Source organism: Nycticebus coucang, chromosome X (genome assembly GCF_027406575.1).
Source record: "Nycticebus coucang isolate mNycCou1 chromosome X, mNycCou1.pri, whole genome shotgun sequence".
Classification (NCBI taxonomy): Eukaryota; Metazoa; Chordata; class Mammalia; order Primates; family Lorisidae; genus Nycticebus; species Nycticebus coucang.
In genome coordinates, this window is record NC_069804.1 from 39,233,602 (window position 1) to 39,250,280 (window position 16,679).

At 37.8% G+C, this 16,679-nt stretch overlaps 1 protein-coding gene across 1 annotated transcript in view; it reads left to right on the forward strand.

Annotated features, from left to right (window-relative positions):
* SYTL5 (synaptotagmin like 5) overlaps positions 1-16,679 on the forward strand; it is a 128,761-nt gene that overhangs the window by 57,408 nt on the left and 54,674 nt on the right. Inside the window, exons 6-7 of the mRNA XM_053579914.1 lie at positions 9,335-9,476; positions 13,646-13,775. Coding sequence (XP_053435889.1) covers positions 9,335-9,476; positions 13,646-13,775 — 272 coding nt within the window. The remainder of the gene's footprint in view (positions 1-9,334; positions 9,477-13,645; positions 13,776-16,679) is intronic.

Below are 16,679 nucleotides of genomic sequence, written 5' to 3' on the forward strand. Positions count from 1 at the left end.
ATGGGTTGATGGTCACTTGGGTCGTTTCCACATCTTTTGTGATTGTGAATTACCCTGCTATAAACATTTGGATGCAAATGTCTTTATGGTAAAATGAGTTTTATTTTTCTTCTGGATAGATACTTAGTAATGGGATTGAAGGATCAAATAAATGGGAGGTCTACTTTTGGCTCTTTGAGGATTCTCCATATTTCTTTCCCTGAGGGTTTCATTAGTTTGCAATCCCACCAGCAGTGTAAAAGTGTTCCCTTCTCTCCATATCCATGCCAGCATCTGAAGCTTTGAGACTTTGTGATGTGGGCTTTTCTCAGTGGGGTTAGGTGATATCTCAGGGTGGTTTTGACTTGCATTTCTCTGATGACTAGGGATGATGGGCATTTTTCATGTGTTTGCTGGCCATTTGTCTTCTTTAGAGAAGGTTCTGTTCATGTCTTTTGCTCACTTGTAAATGAGATTGTTTGCTCTTGTTGATTAGCTTAACTTCTCTGTAAACTTTATTTATCAGCTTTTGTTAGATTCATAGTGGGCAAATATCATCTCACATTCTGAAGATTGTCTGTTTGTGTTAGCTGTTGTACCCTTAGCTGAGCAGAAGCTTGTTAGCTTGATTATGTCCTATTTATTTATTTATCCGGTTATTCTTAATTGCTCTCCAAGAGGCCTGGGGCTGATTGTCACAGTTTCTTTGAAGCTTCACAAGATGTTGTACTTGGCTCTGAATGCAACAACAGAGACAACACCATTCAAGCCAGCCCTTAGCTAGTTCTTGTCTTCATTTCAAGAGCTCCCTTTCTCTCTCTCTCTATCTCTCCTCTCTCTTTCTCACCCCCTCTTCCCACTAGAAAATATGGGATTTTTGGTGTTTTTGGCACCATGATGACAAAAAAAATCATTCTTTTCTGGTATCTATTATTTTTGCAAAGTGAGTTTGTTAAACGCATTTCATCCTTAAAAGATACTTCCTTTTTTCTCTGTTTTCCATTAGAAATAAAATTATTTCCCTACTCTGAATGTCATTTTCATCGACATCTTTGCAATAAAGATGCCAATTTGGCAGCAGCCTCTTACAAATCTTTTGAATGTAGAAAAATAGAAGTGTTTTAGCTCTGAGTCAGGACCGCATCCACAAAGTCAATACTGGTTTGTTTTGTGTATTAGATAAAACACTATATAACTTGTTGCTAAAGCTGTTAGCAAACTCTTTTCCTTATCAAGCTTTAAAAAAAAGTTCTCACTTGTAGTATATCTCTGAAAGGTTGTAAATTTTATTCCATAATACTTGCCATGAATGATAGTTTCATGACTCAAGAAGATAAAGGCTATAAAAAGTTTCCTCTGAAAGAAAATTGTCACCCTTTTCCTGTGCCTTAACTTCCTTTGTTCAGTGCTGCTAATTTCTTTTCTTCTATTTTAACCTCTTTTGAGTAAGCTCAGCCCTCCATAGAGGCAACAAGGAGTAGGCAATCAAAACCACATGCTGTCACAGTTGTTGACAAACTAAAGCAATTCAAAAAACCATAGTGGCCCAAGATAAGTGAATCTTCCATGAAGCAACAGGCACATTATAGAACAGGTGAGAAACATGGATTCACCAGAGTACTTAATTTAGTCGGACTATGACCTTATCTGTGGAGGATAGACAAGGTCTGGAGTTTCAAAAAACTTCCTTATCTAGAAACTTCTATTAATAAGTCAATCTATTAATAAATCTATTAATAACCATCCTTTTAAAAACTCAACCATTGCCCACCATAATGCATCTATATACACTTGATTTGGGTTCCTTTAGAAGAAAACCCTGAAATAAGGATTCAAGAGAAAGCAATTTGTTTTGAATCTAGTGTAGGGGAACAGATATAGGAGAGTGGGGAAGTGAGTGGGGGAAAGGAAAGAAGGCAAAAAGGGTGTATCATTAAGACAGTTGCTACTGCAGACAACTTGGTCTCAATGGACAGTGCTAGGAAACTGTGTAGAACACACCTCAGAGTTATCCAGTCCAAAGATGAGGAATCTGGGATATTTTTATAGAAGATCCCTGTTCATCATTGGTTGAGAGCTGCTTCTGGGGCATAAACTCCCAGGCCTTTCTGACTTGGTATATTATCTGACTTGGTATATTAACAGGAGCTTCATGCCCCTGGGATCCAAAAAATTTCTCAGACAGGGGGGAGTTGTGGGTGTTCCCAGTAAGCAAGGGTCTGTGGGTAGAGATGAGTGCTGAGGGGAAATAGGCAGGGACACTGACAGAGGTCTGCAACAACATCCCTCCCAAACTGCTCTCAGACCTCCTTTAAAAGTATAGTTTGTCAGACCACCACTTGTTCAACCCCTGATTTCTGTTTACCTTATATGCATGTGAATTTCCTCATTATAATGTCATCAATCTAAGTAGTTCAGCCACACCCTTGACTCTATACTTTCGTTGAACTACAACTGGATTTTTGACTTGCCTCAGTGTTGTGGTGAACTGATTATAAGTCTAATCAGTCTATTATAGATTATAGATTATAAGTCTATTTTGTCTGTTCCTTCACTTGTTTCCTATGGATTCACTGCCTTGGAATAATCTATTTCTATGAACTAAGTCTACACATTTCCTTCCTCCAATGTAGTAAATGTTTCTTTTACTCATTGCTACCTAATGTTATGTGTTCCATTCTCAACCTAGCCAAGATACAATAGATGGCCTTTCTTCTGCAAATCGTTGGGTTAGAGCTACATGACTTGCTAACCTAAGCATTTTATTTATACAAATAAATTCAACACACAGACCTGCCAGCATTTTTTATCTAGTACTTACTATATCAAACTAAATTCAACAGAACATCCACCAGGACCAAATGGGCTTCATACCAGGGATGCAAGATGGTTCAACATACATAAAACCAAATGGTCAATCTGGAAGTTCTTAGGCAATGATATTGTTTCACCCCTTTGTAAACATCCAATTTAGCAGGGAGATGGAATGACCAAATAATTTGAATACAATATGATAGTATTTTTGGTGGAATTTCTTTCAGCAGGGAGTCCTTAATCTCAGAGATTTGAAAAATGAATTCACAAACCTCATACATAGATCAGTGACAGGACAGAATTTATTAGGCAGAAAGGAATACAGAAAGAATGAAGGGCAACAGAACTCCAGCAAAGGAGAGGGGGAGACCCAAGTGGGAAACCCTGTGTGGGTCTAGGGGATTATATACCATTTGTAAACAGGGAGGTCTTAGGAGTAAAAATCACACTTAGCCAGGAGCTGGCAAACAGAAAATAGCTTCCCAATGTTGATTAGGGAATGAGTATATTAACAAATGAATGCAGTCCCTCTAGCTTTGGGCCAAGCAGCAGGGTGTATACTTTCCACTTCAGGAATGGCCTGCCTATTCCTATGTGAAATACTAGCCAAACTGCTTTTTTCCTATTTTGCTTATATTCAGAGAGTGAGGTTTGGAGAAAAAAGCTCTGTTTGCTTAAGCCTGGAAAATGGGGGAGTCCCTGTCTAGACCTGAAAGGGGGAACCTTGCATCAGTACAATAAATACACACACACACACACACACACACACACACATACACATATGTTTTGTGTGGATGCTGTGGCAAATCAAAGACAGACATCTACTCTTCTAGAGGATTCAGGGAATCTTCATGAAGATGACCCTTAAGAAACTCCGAAGGAATGAGGAGGACTTGGCCAGATGAAGAAAGATAGTAAGAACATTCTAGACAGAGGGAATTAAAAGTATAAAAGAATAAAGCAACCTTGTGTGTACTAGAAAACAAACTATTCAGGGTTTTTAGAGTGTAAAATTTGAAGTGTGGTATATAAGAATTGAGATGGAGAGATAAGTTGGACCAGAATGTGGATGGATTTGGATACCTTGATAACTTTCTTCTTATATGCAAGGTAACATCTCAGGAAGAACAAGAGTTTAGCAAATCTGAAATACTAAGTACAGAGTAAGTACTTGTTCCGTTTAGTTACTGAAAGCTGAGTTCTAGCAAACACTTGCTTTTCTTTGTGTATATAGAGGGAGGCTGTTAGCTTTCTTTTTGCCCTTGACTTGTAGTTGACCCAAGATTTTTCATGGCTGCTAACCTCTATCGGCCAAATGACTTGTTATCATTATTTAGAAATAAGACTCATAATTAGAATTTTATTGTTATTCTAATGGACCAAAAATATTATCACACTGACAGTACTATCTGTTCTTAATTTCTCTTTCTTCATACCCAACCAGAGACCTTCCCTCGTGGCAACTGTCTCCTCCATTGTAGAGGGAATCTTCTTAAAGAAACAGATTCATTAAGGAAAAATTAAACATTTTAAAACTTCCAAACAAAATCATCTTTTGTTTTATTAAGTCAAATTATAAAATTTATTATATAAAGGTTATTTATATAATCAATGCTAAGATTCATTCAACACTATTTCATTAAGCACCCACCACTTTGTCCCCTCTCCAAAAAGGAGAAAAAGGACAGAAGATATGTGAAATTAGGCAGTAGAGGGCCTGTGACTTAAGAGTACATTGCAATGAGAAAAGCTGCCTCATGACTTTCCATGTCTTCCTAATTTCTCTGCTTCCCTAATTCTGCTTTCAAGAACTCCCCTGACAGTTCACCTAGACCTAAGACATATACAGACACATACATACGTACACACACACACAAAGTACCCGAAATTCATTTCTTTGGGATGTGTTAGCCTCTCTAAAGGATTTGGTTTTTAAATGGAAACATGTATATGTACTGGTGTGCATGGTCATACACACATAGACATCAATAAACCTTTTATGTAAACGTAAAGATAGTTGACATTTGTGGGCCATATGGTCTCTGTCTCAATTATTCAAATCTATTGGAGCAGTATAGACAATATATAAATGAATGGGCATGCCTGCATTCTAATAAAATTTTATTTATGAGCACTGAAATTTGAATTTTCTATAATGTTCATATGTCACAAAATATTATTATTCTTTTTATTTTTTCAACCACTTAAAAATGTAAAAACTATTGTTTACTAACCCCTACAGTGACATATTCATTCACTAACACACTAAGTGCCCTTCCATTTATCACAATCTGAGTTGTGAGACTGTCTTATGTGAGCACTATGCTAAATGAAGAAAATAGTGGTAGAAAGGGAGAGGACAATGTAGGTTGAGAGAAATCTGAGCTCAATGAACTTATATCCATAGGTTAGCACAGTGTTTTCTAGCCTTGGCTGCATATTGGAATCACCTGGAGAGTTTTAACATATTTTTAATGCCTGGGTTCCATGCCCAAAGAGTCACATGTAGTTAGTCTAGGATATGGTCTAGACATGGGGATTTTTAATAGCCCTCTCCAAAGTGTTTCTATTGTTCAGCCAAGGGTGAAGGCTACTCATCTCACATAAGACTATTGACAAAGACATAGGATTTGGGGATCACCAAAGACCAGAAAGTTGAGCAACATTCGATTTTTTCTCTTTTTTTTTCCTTCTTATTTCTTTTTCTTTTCTTTTTTCTTTTTCTTTTTTTTTTTTTTTTTTAAATGGGGTCTCACAGGCTGGAGCGCAGTGGCAGGATCAATTGTGTAGCTCACGGCAGCTTCAAACTTCTGGCCTCAAGAAATTCCTCCCACCCTGGTCTTCCCAACATTCTGGGATTACAGGCATGAGCCACCATGCCTGGCCCCTTTTCTTTCTCATTTTTTGTCTCTTTACCATTTAACAGGATTGTCTCATTTTCCAACCACAACCTTCCCTTGCCCATCTTTCCTACATGTTCATTTCAGACCTGAAATAACTAAAAGAAGTTGGGAAAGTTCATAAATCTCCTAAAGAATATTGTGCATCGACCTTGTGTCATGCTAGTCATTAGCTTCATGGTCTCTGTGAGTTTTAGGATCTGTCAGGTCAGTGCTGCCTTTGGGGAGAAGCCATTTAACCACGCAGGCACAGGCTCAACATTGTCAGCCATTTTGGGAAGGTAAGATCCTGGACAATTATTTCCCAGCTACAACTCCTGGAGATTATTATGTAACCCAGAAAACAACTCATTAAATTGTAGTCTCTTCTTTCTTATCTTTGGATTCTCTTTCTAAAATATATATATCTTGGAAGTTATTATTAAGATTTTTGGGGCAGTATAGAATTAGGTATAACAAACTGGAAGGGTTTTAAAAGTATATTTTATAAGCTAAAGTATATAACTCTTTTTTTTTTTTTTTAAACACAGAAAGTGTTTCTTTCAGTAACTCACAATATCCAAGCTTCCCAGTGTCACATACCTACACTTGGGCCCTATTAGAATGGGATAAATGTTTCTCTTTCTTGCCAATTTTTACTTAACCACATTTTAGCTTGAAGGTTTATTGGCGCTGGTTTCTAATGCTTCTTATATAAATATGGGTTACGTGATATCTGAATCAAAAAAATAGTTTTTTCTTAATTGAACCTTAAACTCCCCAACTTTAATTTAGACTCATTTACCGTCCTCCTAAGTGGTAATGGTTCACGTATTTTATGTCACATTTTATATAACATCTAGGAAAATTGGCACCCAAATATTTATGAGGAAATGTGTCATAAGAGTAAACCTTGTATTAGACTAATCAACTGAAAGGAAAATATTTTTGAGAGGCTCACAGTAAATGCCAGGGACAAATGTGAAAGTATATGTCATTTTTGAGATAATGCTGTGGCAACAATAATTTACAGTAGCTGACTTATAATCACAAGAATTTTTTCCTTATTACAGGATAGCATTTTAAATGTCATCACCGCAATTAATCAACTTCTGCCAAAGCTCTTACATAAATAGGACTTTTAGTTTCACCAAGGCCAATTCATGATGGGGCATTTATCAGGACCACCTGGTGCTAGCAGGCCTTTCATCACACAGACAAACACAAAACACTCACATGTCCATCCCTTTGGTTCATAACTTGTTGGCTCATTCTACAAGATTCACCCCTAGCCTTTCTTTATCAAGGAGATTTTACCTAAAACAATAGTTACAGATATTTTTGTGGTATTATTGTTCTGAGAGCAGAGAGCCTATGGTCACTGTGCAGCATCACTGGGGATGTCTCTGTGCCCCACCTAAGTAGGACCTCTGAGATGAGCAAAAATAACCAAACAATCCCATTACAAAGTGAGCAAAGGACATGATAGAAACTTTTCAAATGAAGATATACTAATGGCCAGAAAACTCATGAAAAAATGCTCAGTGTCTCTAATCATTAGAGAAATACAAATCAAAACCACCATGAGATATCAACTAACTCCAATGCAAATGGCTTGTATTAAAAAGTCCCCAAACAACATATGCTGGCATGGATGCAGAGAGAATGGAACATTTGTATACTGTTGGTGGGACTGCAAACTAGTGCAACCTCTATGTATGGAGATAACTCAAAGAACTTAAAGCAGACCCACCATTTGATCCAACAATCCCACTGTTAGGTATATACCCAAAGGACAAAAGGTCATTTTATAAAAAGGACACCTCCACTCAAATGTTTTTAGCAGCACAACTGACAATTGCAAAGATGTGGAAACAACCCAAGTACTCACCAATACATGAATGGATTAATAAAATGTGGTATATGTATAGCATGGAGTACTTAGCAGTAAAAAATGTGGTGATCTAGTATCTTTTGTGACAACTAGATCGAAGTGGAAATCATTCTTCTAAGTGTAACAACACAAGAATGGAGAAACAAACTCATGTACTCAATACAAAATCACAACTAATCGTAACTAATCTAACGCTTAGAGGCACATATCAAAGTAAATCTCAATGAAAACCAAACTGAGGAGAGGATTGGTAAATTAATACCTATTTGGTACAGTGTACATTATCTGGGTGAAGGGAACACTTATAACTTTGATTCAATGTGTACAAAAACAAAGTATGTAAACAAAACGTGTACCCCCTAATATTCTGAATTGTTTTAAATATTAAAAAAGGAAAAAAAAGAGAAATATTTGGAATGGTTTAAATATGATTAACTGTTATCAAGTGTAGAAAAGTATCACCTGAAGTAGGAGGGCTTAGGAAAATCAAGGAACTTAGAATTCCAAATTGTATCAGTTATAGCAATCTATTGTGTCAATCTAATTTAATTTAAATAATCAATTGTATCAATGTATTAAATCACAAAATTATATTCTCTTGTCAGAGTGAAGATATACTCAGATACAGCCAAAGGTCCCTCCTGAGCCGAGCCCATATGGGGTGCTTTACCAATAAGATGTTTATTATTATAGATGCGCTTGTAACTTATTCAGATCATAACTGAGACAATGAAACTTAAAGCTTATATTTTACCACTTAGCATATTTTGTGCTTACTGAGGATAAGGAATAAAATCAGAATTAACACTTCTCTTAAATTCTAATTTGTCAAAACCTATGTTTACTTATGAAACTTCATTTAATAAGAAAATTGTGATCACCTGAAGGGCAGAAACTGTGTTTTTCATTTATTATTATTGAATGGAATTGAATCATTTTAGCAAACATGAAAGTGATTCAAGTCCATTTACCAAATGTTATTATCTTTATACCACATTTATTAAATGTGCACCATGAGTCAGACACTAAAGCAATACAGAGAAATGCAACATAATTCCCCATCTTTGAATAGACATGTACTGAGTGTCTTCTTTGGACCAAGACACTATGAAGGTGCTGGAGATACATGGTAAATATGACATGAATTCTGTTGCCAAGGAACTCACAGTTGAAAGAAGCACCAGAGCCCACATATATGGATCATTCAGGAAGCCAAGTAAGACATTATGTAGCCAAGTACTAAACACAGTAGTTTGGCAAAGACTGTAAGTCAATAGGAACTACATGAAGCAGAGGTTAACAAGGCTTGTTTTTGACAGAAAAGACCTGATGGGGAAGGGTGGACTTCATCTGCCCTTGAAGGCTGGGGTAGATTTCCATAGATGGAGAGTGGCCAAGAGGGTATATCAAATGGGGAGAAAGTGAGCAAAAGATCTTAGGAGGTGCAAGTAAACACGGTGAGTTGAGACAATAGTATGGAACCTGGATTGGCTGGGAGAATGCTGGTAAGCAAAGGAAACAAAGAAAGACAGGGTAAAGTTCAATGGCAACGTCCCTGGAGTCAGGCAAATGGGGTCAAACCTAGTGAGGTATAGAAGGGCTTTGAGGAGAAGGGTCACATGGATAGTTGCTGAGCAGTTCCAGTGGCTCTTATGAACTTGGTGTGGTTCACATATCTTCAGTGTTTCCCTTGTCAGCTTTTTCCTGCCTGTGTCTTTGGTTGCTGCTCTCCTTCCAGGTTAAAGTCAGGGTATACTTTTTCTTTTAGGGGAAGCATTGGTTCATCAGATCTCAATGACCGTGATGTTGGTCCTGGGACCCCGAAGAGCGGCTGGAGCAGTGATGTAACCCCAGGTACTCAGAGGTCGCCAGTCCCAAGCACCCTCAGTGTAACCTCAGTCAGCACTAGAGTAAGTGCACAATTGTAAAAGGATATCCAGCCTCTTGGAGTCAGCCTTGCTAGCACAGTGGGACTGGGTTTGAACTCTCCATATCTCAGAGCACATGTTTATGCTATTTTTTTTTGAGACAGAGTCTCACTTTATCACCCTCAGTAGAGTGCTGTGGTGTCAAAGCTCACAGCAACCTCCAACGCCTGGACTTAGGTGATTCTCTTGCCTCAGCCTCCCAAGTAGCTGGGACTACAGGTACCTGCCACAACACCCAGCTATTTTTTGTTGCAGTTTGGCCAGGGCTGGGTTCAAACCCGCCACCCTTGGTGTATGGGGCCGGAACCCTACCCACTGAGCCACAGGCGCCACCCCTGTTTATGCTATTTAATGGTAGAAACTTCTTTATCAGGACTGAGTGTCTTACATCCTTTGCTTCTGGCATGGAACCAAAGTAAAAAAGAAAGGGAAAGACCAGGTTCAAGGTCAACATTTGTATGGTGGGGGTGTTAAATAGCTATGCGGTTTAAACAAATATACAGAATGTTTTAAAGGTTCAGATTTTGATCCTACATGTTACTTCTCAGAGAAGTTGACTGCACAAAAGTTTTCCCAAATGGATTTAAATCTGGAAAACTAGAACCTTGAATTCTTTAAAATAATCTGTTAAAATAAGGGGTCAACACATAGTGAAGACTTAAATCGCATTATATATGATAAATTATACTTTTTGTTGGATTTCTCTTTTAAGAAAGAAGATGGAAAAAGTATTTGATGGAAAATATTCTCTTTTGCTAAATATTCTGTTGGGAGTCATCCTTGGAATGAATTAGCACCTACTTAGATTTTTTTGATTAAGCAGGAAACTATACATACTGCTGGCATCTATATTTAAGAAATCATTATATATGAACCACAACTGTGTGATTCAGCCAATATTTAATGAGAGCTTACTACATGACAGGCCTTGCTTAAGCAAAGACTTAAAGGTAGTGAAAGAATTAGCCAGGTGGATGTTTGGGACAAAGTGTTCTTCCAGGCAGAGATAGTGCTGATATTTGGCAAGTACACATGGAGAAGGCTGCTCCACTAACTTACAGCTGGCCTCCATCTTGAATGGTCAGTGCCCTTGCACAATTAATTTCTAAAATATCTGTAATGCCTCTGGAGAAACAGCCAGTACAAAGATCTGAGGCAGGAGCATACCTGCTATATTTAAGAAAGAACAAGATCAATGCAGCTGTTGGGAGTGAACAAAGAGGAGTACTGGGAAATGAATTTAAAGAAATCGTACGGCTGTATAGGGTATTGAAGATGGTTGTAGGCACTTCAGCATTCACTCTGATTAAGAAGAGGGAAGTTGGAGGGTTTTGAGCAGAAGAGTAACACAATCTGGCTTCTGTTTAAGCAGGGTCACGGGGCTGTGCTGAGAAGCAGCTGTAGGAGAATAAGAGTGGAAGCGGGAGACCAATTAGAAGGCCATTGCCATAGGCCAGGCAAGAGATTGAGCTTTGGAATAAGAAGATAGTACTGGAGGTGGTGAACAGTCAGATTCTGTAGATGTGTTTAAGGAAGAGCTAAAAGGCATTCAGACAGATTGAGTAACAGTAATACATTTATTTAAACATTTGCAGTCTAAATTGTAGTTGTTGATGAGATAAAGTCATATTTAAAATTTCATACAAATTTATGCTAAGTTCACAAACAAATTCTTTTCAATGACCAGAAAGGTGCATGTGTTTCTTTGACAAACTAAAAAGAAATTATATTCAAAATATTTATGGCAGGGGGCATAGAGCAGCCGCAATAAACACTGGCACAAGTCTAGGGAAGTACCTTGGGTGCTCTTTTATGAACCATATGCTTAACCTGGATTATGGGGAACTCGGGTTGTGGATGAGGAAGAGAACAGGAAAGGAGGGTGGCCTGGAGTAGTGATTTTTATCAATGGACACAGAAGTATTTAAAAAATCTTGAACAGCTGGTACAACTGTCTCAATGGGTAGCAGCTGATAATCTATAACCGCTAACTTAATCAAGTTTGTTCTCAGAACAAAGATTATCTTCCCAACTACCATTTGATATTATTAGGGGGAAAATTCGCCCTTGTTATGTGCTAATACCCTCAAAATTAACAGCCCCTACCTGAATATTTCTTTATTAAACAACTACATCTCCCCAACAGAAATTCCCTGCAATTGAGTTAAGGATATGTACATAAATAGGCAGTGCCTATATTGACCTCGCTCTTGCATTCTAGCTAGTCCAAGATGACATTTTTTTAAGAGCAAAAGAGAAATAAAGATAACTATTTTCTGTTGGATAAAAAGAAGACAGCACAATAGTTTATGAAAAACATTTGCTCTTTCATGATGAATGGAAAGAGCATATACTGTTAGATGATGACCAAGGTAACAACTTCTCAATTTCTCTCATTTCCTAACATCTGTTTGTTTCAATGTTCTTCTCTGCTTTAGCACAGAAGAAATAATTTTTAACATAGAAGAGAGAACATGGAGATCTCTAACCTGTTTTCTACTGTGACATAATCTGTTAATATTAGGCTTGACATCCTGAACCTCCAGAACATGCATTTCTCGTTAATGACTATACAATATTAATTGGCTGATGAGTGCTCAATGTTAATGATACTCCCAAATCACCTGTGGGAAAATTTGCCATCAACATAATTGTCTTAAGGAACTTGGTCTTGCTTCACGAGAGCTGTTAAAAACTGACCTAAACTAATTTAGCAATTTGACCTCTGTCACACTCTTTTGATAAACCTAGGTAGTCTATGGCAATTAGAGGAGCTAGGAACGCTATACCTCCTGCTGCAGGTATTATGGTGTTGGAGAATAATCAGACTAAAAGTAATCACACTGAAGCTGAACTGATTAGCAGGTAAAGCAAGTAAGAGCATATCTTTCTGGAGTGAGCTCATCAAAGTATTTCTGAATGTCAGATGTGGGCAACTCATAGGGGGTTCCTTCCTGTGGCACTTTGAAAGACACTTTTTAATTGTTTGCAGAAAGGAAAATTGAAAAGTCTCTTTTAGGTTTGATCATTACCACATCATATCATTTGCATAGATATATAATCTCAGCCAAGTTTTTGAACAGTCCAAAATCAGTTTCTTAATGCTAAAGCAAGCTTGAGATAATGTAGCAGTCAAGGCCCTGTGGGCGTGGGCACAGTTGGGACAGAGTTTTCCTATATCATGGGTTACAATAAAGGCAAGTTCAGCCTGAATTCTGCCACATTTACAAGCATTAATAAATAATAAGAAGACACTACAAAACAGACAAAAACACCTGTTCCTGTAAACTGGGGAGGTCCCCACTCTTTATCCTTTTATAAACATTGGTAAGCACCAGGCATGAAAGTATCACTCCATCGTAGATATAACCAACCATATTCTGATCAGCCAGCCTTCTAGATAGAAAAGCTGCATGATCTTCTGTCAAATAGGAGTGGAGGACGTAAGGAGTGGTTGAAAAGAGGGGATGTTGATTGGTGGAATTACATCTGCGGTGCATCTTACAAGGGTACGTGTGGAACTTAGTAAATGTAGACTATAAATGTCTTAACACAATAACTAAGAAAATGCCAGGAAGGCTATGTTAACCAGTGTGATGAAAATGTGTCAAATGGTCTATAAAACCAGTGTATGGTGCCGCATGATCGCATTAATGTACACAGCTATGATTTAATTAAAAAAAAAGAAAATATAAGAGGGGATGTTGACAGTGGGGACAAACATAGAATCAAATACATAAAAGAGTTCTAAGCCTCAGTGCTACTCTGAGGATGGAAAGCTTGACAGATTCTTATACATAGTTCATATAAGATTTGGAGGTACTTGCATTACCTTTCTTGCTAACCATATATATTAGAACATTCACTTGTTATGTGAATAAAAATAATTCAGACACCTTTTGTGCTAATTAAGAAGCCTCTTGGAATAGATTTTAGATAGGAATTATTGATGATATTAAGTTTTGGAGTTATATGGACTCCTGTTGAAGATCCTTCAAAGGTCAATTACTGTCTCCCAAAGAGAGAAGGAGATGTTTATACCAAATTATATTTATACATGTTTATACTAAATTATATTTATATGGTAAGATTTAAAGTAGATTCTAGACAGTATAATGTTGATTTTTTTTTCACTTTTACTTTGTGAGAAGGAACATGGTTTTGAAAATTCTGTGGGTTTGGCTACCGATGAAAGCACCTCTGAGGAACTCAGAAAACGCCATCACAGAAACATTTCAGGCACACCTTCCATAGCAGTATCTGGAGCCTCCCTCTCTTCAGGTGAGTATTTATAGCATGACTACCCTGTTGCAAAAATCAAATTACTAAACCAGATGGAATTGACTGTTCTTTGTGGCATTAAATGGCTATGTCTGCCTTAAAAATATAAGCATCTATTCTTTGACTTATTGTTATAGGCCCGCACCATGAGAACTGCTTGAAGATGTACCTAGGTGATGCTTTGGGCCTCCTGCATTCAAAAAAGGAAAAAAAAAACACAGAGTGTATATGCTTGTTAGGCATCATTGCCAAGTTTCAGTGCTATATCAGACTATCTGTATAGTAGTATAGGGAATACAAATGGGAATATGTTTGATATGACAAACAAGAACTCTTGTCCAGAGTTCAAGGAAATGGCAATTGAATTTATATGGTGGTCAAAAGTTCCCAATATCCAGACAAAACATTCCATGGTTTAAATAAGAAGTTATTTGCAAACAACATTAAGGTGTTAATAACTGCTGCTTCCATTTGTATAGTACCTTCCTATGTATATTCTGCTTCATTATCACAACAGTCTTCTCAAGCAGGTATTACTTATTTTGATATTTTATTACCTATGTATAAGGAAACTCTTTATTAAAATTTGCTATAATCATGAAATCTTTTTGTCTTTCTGTTTCTCTTTCTGTCTATCTTTGTGTCTTTTTGTATTTCTGTCTTTCTTTCCATCTGTTTTTCTTTCTTTCTGTCTGTCGTTCTGTCTTTCTGTCTGTCCATCTTTCTGCCTGTCTGTCTTTCTGTTTGTCTGTCTTTCTCTCTTTCATTCTTTCTTTCTGTCTTTCTGTTTTTCTGTCTGTCTGCCATTCTGTCTGTCCATCTTTCTGTCTTTCCATCTGTGTGTCTTTCTGTCTGTATGTCTCTCTTTCTCTGTGTGTCTTTCTGTCTGTCTGTCTGTCTGTCTTTCTTTGTGTCTTTGTCTGTCTTTCTATCTTTCCATCTGTCCATCTTCCTGTCTTTGGCTGTTTGTCTAGCTTTCTGTCTGTCTCTCTGTCTGTCTTTCTGTCTCTCAATCTGTCTATCTTTCTGTTGATTTGTCTGTCATTCTGTTTTTCTGTCTGTCCATGTGTCAGTCTGTCTTTCTGTCTGTCTGTCTTTCTGTCTTTCTCTGTCTGTATTTCTGTCTCTTGTTCTGGCTTACTCTGTCCATCTTTTTGCCTTTCTGTCTGTCTTTCTGTGAGTCTTTCTGTCCTTCTGTCTGTCTTTCTTTGGGTCTTTTTATCTGTCTTTCTGTCTGTCTTTCACTCTTTCTGTCTGTCTGTCTTTTTGTGTGTGTCGTTCTTTCTGTCTGTCCATCTTTCTGTCAGTCCGTCTGTGTCTTTCTGTCTGTCGGTCTGTATTTCTGCCTGTTTGTCATTCTGTCTTTCTCTCTGTCCATCTTTCTGCCTTTCAGTCAGTCTTTCTATCTTTCTGTCTGTGTGACTTTCTGCCTGTCTGTTCTGTCTTTCTGTGTGTCCATCTTTTTGTCTTTCTGTCTGTGTGTCTTTCTATCCGTCTTTCTGTCTGTCTATACGTCTTTCTTTCTTGCTCTCTGTGTGTCTTTCTGTCTGTCTTTCTGTTTGTCTGTCTTTCTCTGTCAGTTTGTCTGTTTTTATTTCTGTGTGTCTTTCTGTCTTTCTGTCTGTGTGACTTTCTTCCTGTGTTATTCTGTCTTTCTGTCTGTCCAATTTTTTCTTTTTGTCTCTCTGTCTGTCTTTCTGTCCATCATCCTGTCTGTCCAACTTTCTTTCTCTTTGTTTGTGTGTCTTTCCATCTGTCTTTCTTTCTGTCTGTCCGTCTTTCTGTGTGTCTTTCTGTCTGTCTGTCTTTGTGTCTACTTGTGTATTATTCAGTCTGTCTGTCTGTCCGTCCATCTGTCTTTCTCTGTCTGTCATTCTGCCTTTGTTCTGTCTTTTTGTCTTTCTATCTCTCTTAATGTCCATCGGTCCTTCTCTCTGTCTGTCTGTCTGTTGTTCTGCCTCACTGTCTTTCTGTCTGTTTGTATTTATGTCTGTCTTTCTCTCTATCTTTCTGTTGTTCTGTCTCTCTGTCTGTCTGTCTTACTGTCTGTCCATCTTTGTCTTTCTCTTTGTCTTTCTTTGTGTCTTTTTGTCTATCATCTGTCTGTCTGTCTGTCTTTCTTTCTATCTGTTGTTCTGTCTGTCCTTCTGTCTGGCTGGCTGGCTTTCTGTCTGTTCTGTCCTTCTGTCTGTCCATATTTCTGTCTTTCTGTGTGTCTTTCTGTATGCCCATCTTTCTTTGTGTCTATTTGTCTATCGTTCAGCCTGTCTGTCCGTCCATTTGTATTTCAGTCTGTCAGTCCATCTTTCTGTCTGTCTGTCTTTCTGTCTGTCCTTCTGTCTGTCCATCTTTCAGAAAGACAGAAAGATGGCTAGACAGATTGAATGACAGACAGATAAATGGACAGAGAGACAGAAAGACAGACTGAAAAATAGACAAATAGACACAAAGAAAGATGGGCAGACAGAAAGAAAGAGGCAGAAAGATAGAAAGATGGACAGAAAGAAAGACAGAAAGACAGGACAGAGGCCAGACAGAAAGACAGTGAGACACAACAACAGAAATAGACACAGACAGACAGTAAAACAGAAAGACGGACAGATAGAAAGACAGAACACAGAAAGACAGACTGACAGAAAGACAGACGTACAGACAGATGGACAGAAACACAGATGGACAGATGGAACAATGGACAGAAAGACAGATGAACAGAGTAAGACAGAATAACAGACAGAAGGACCGACAGAAAGAACAACAGACAGACAGAAATACAGAACAATAGACAGAAGAAAGAGAGACAGAAAGAAAGAGACAAACATAGACAGAAAGACAGAACAACAGACAGAAAGACATACAGAAAGACAGACCGATGGAACGATAGACAAAAAGATACAAAGAAAGACA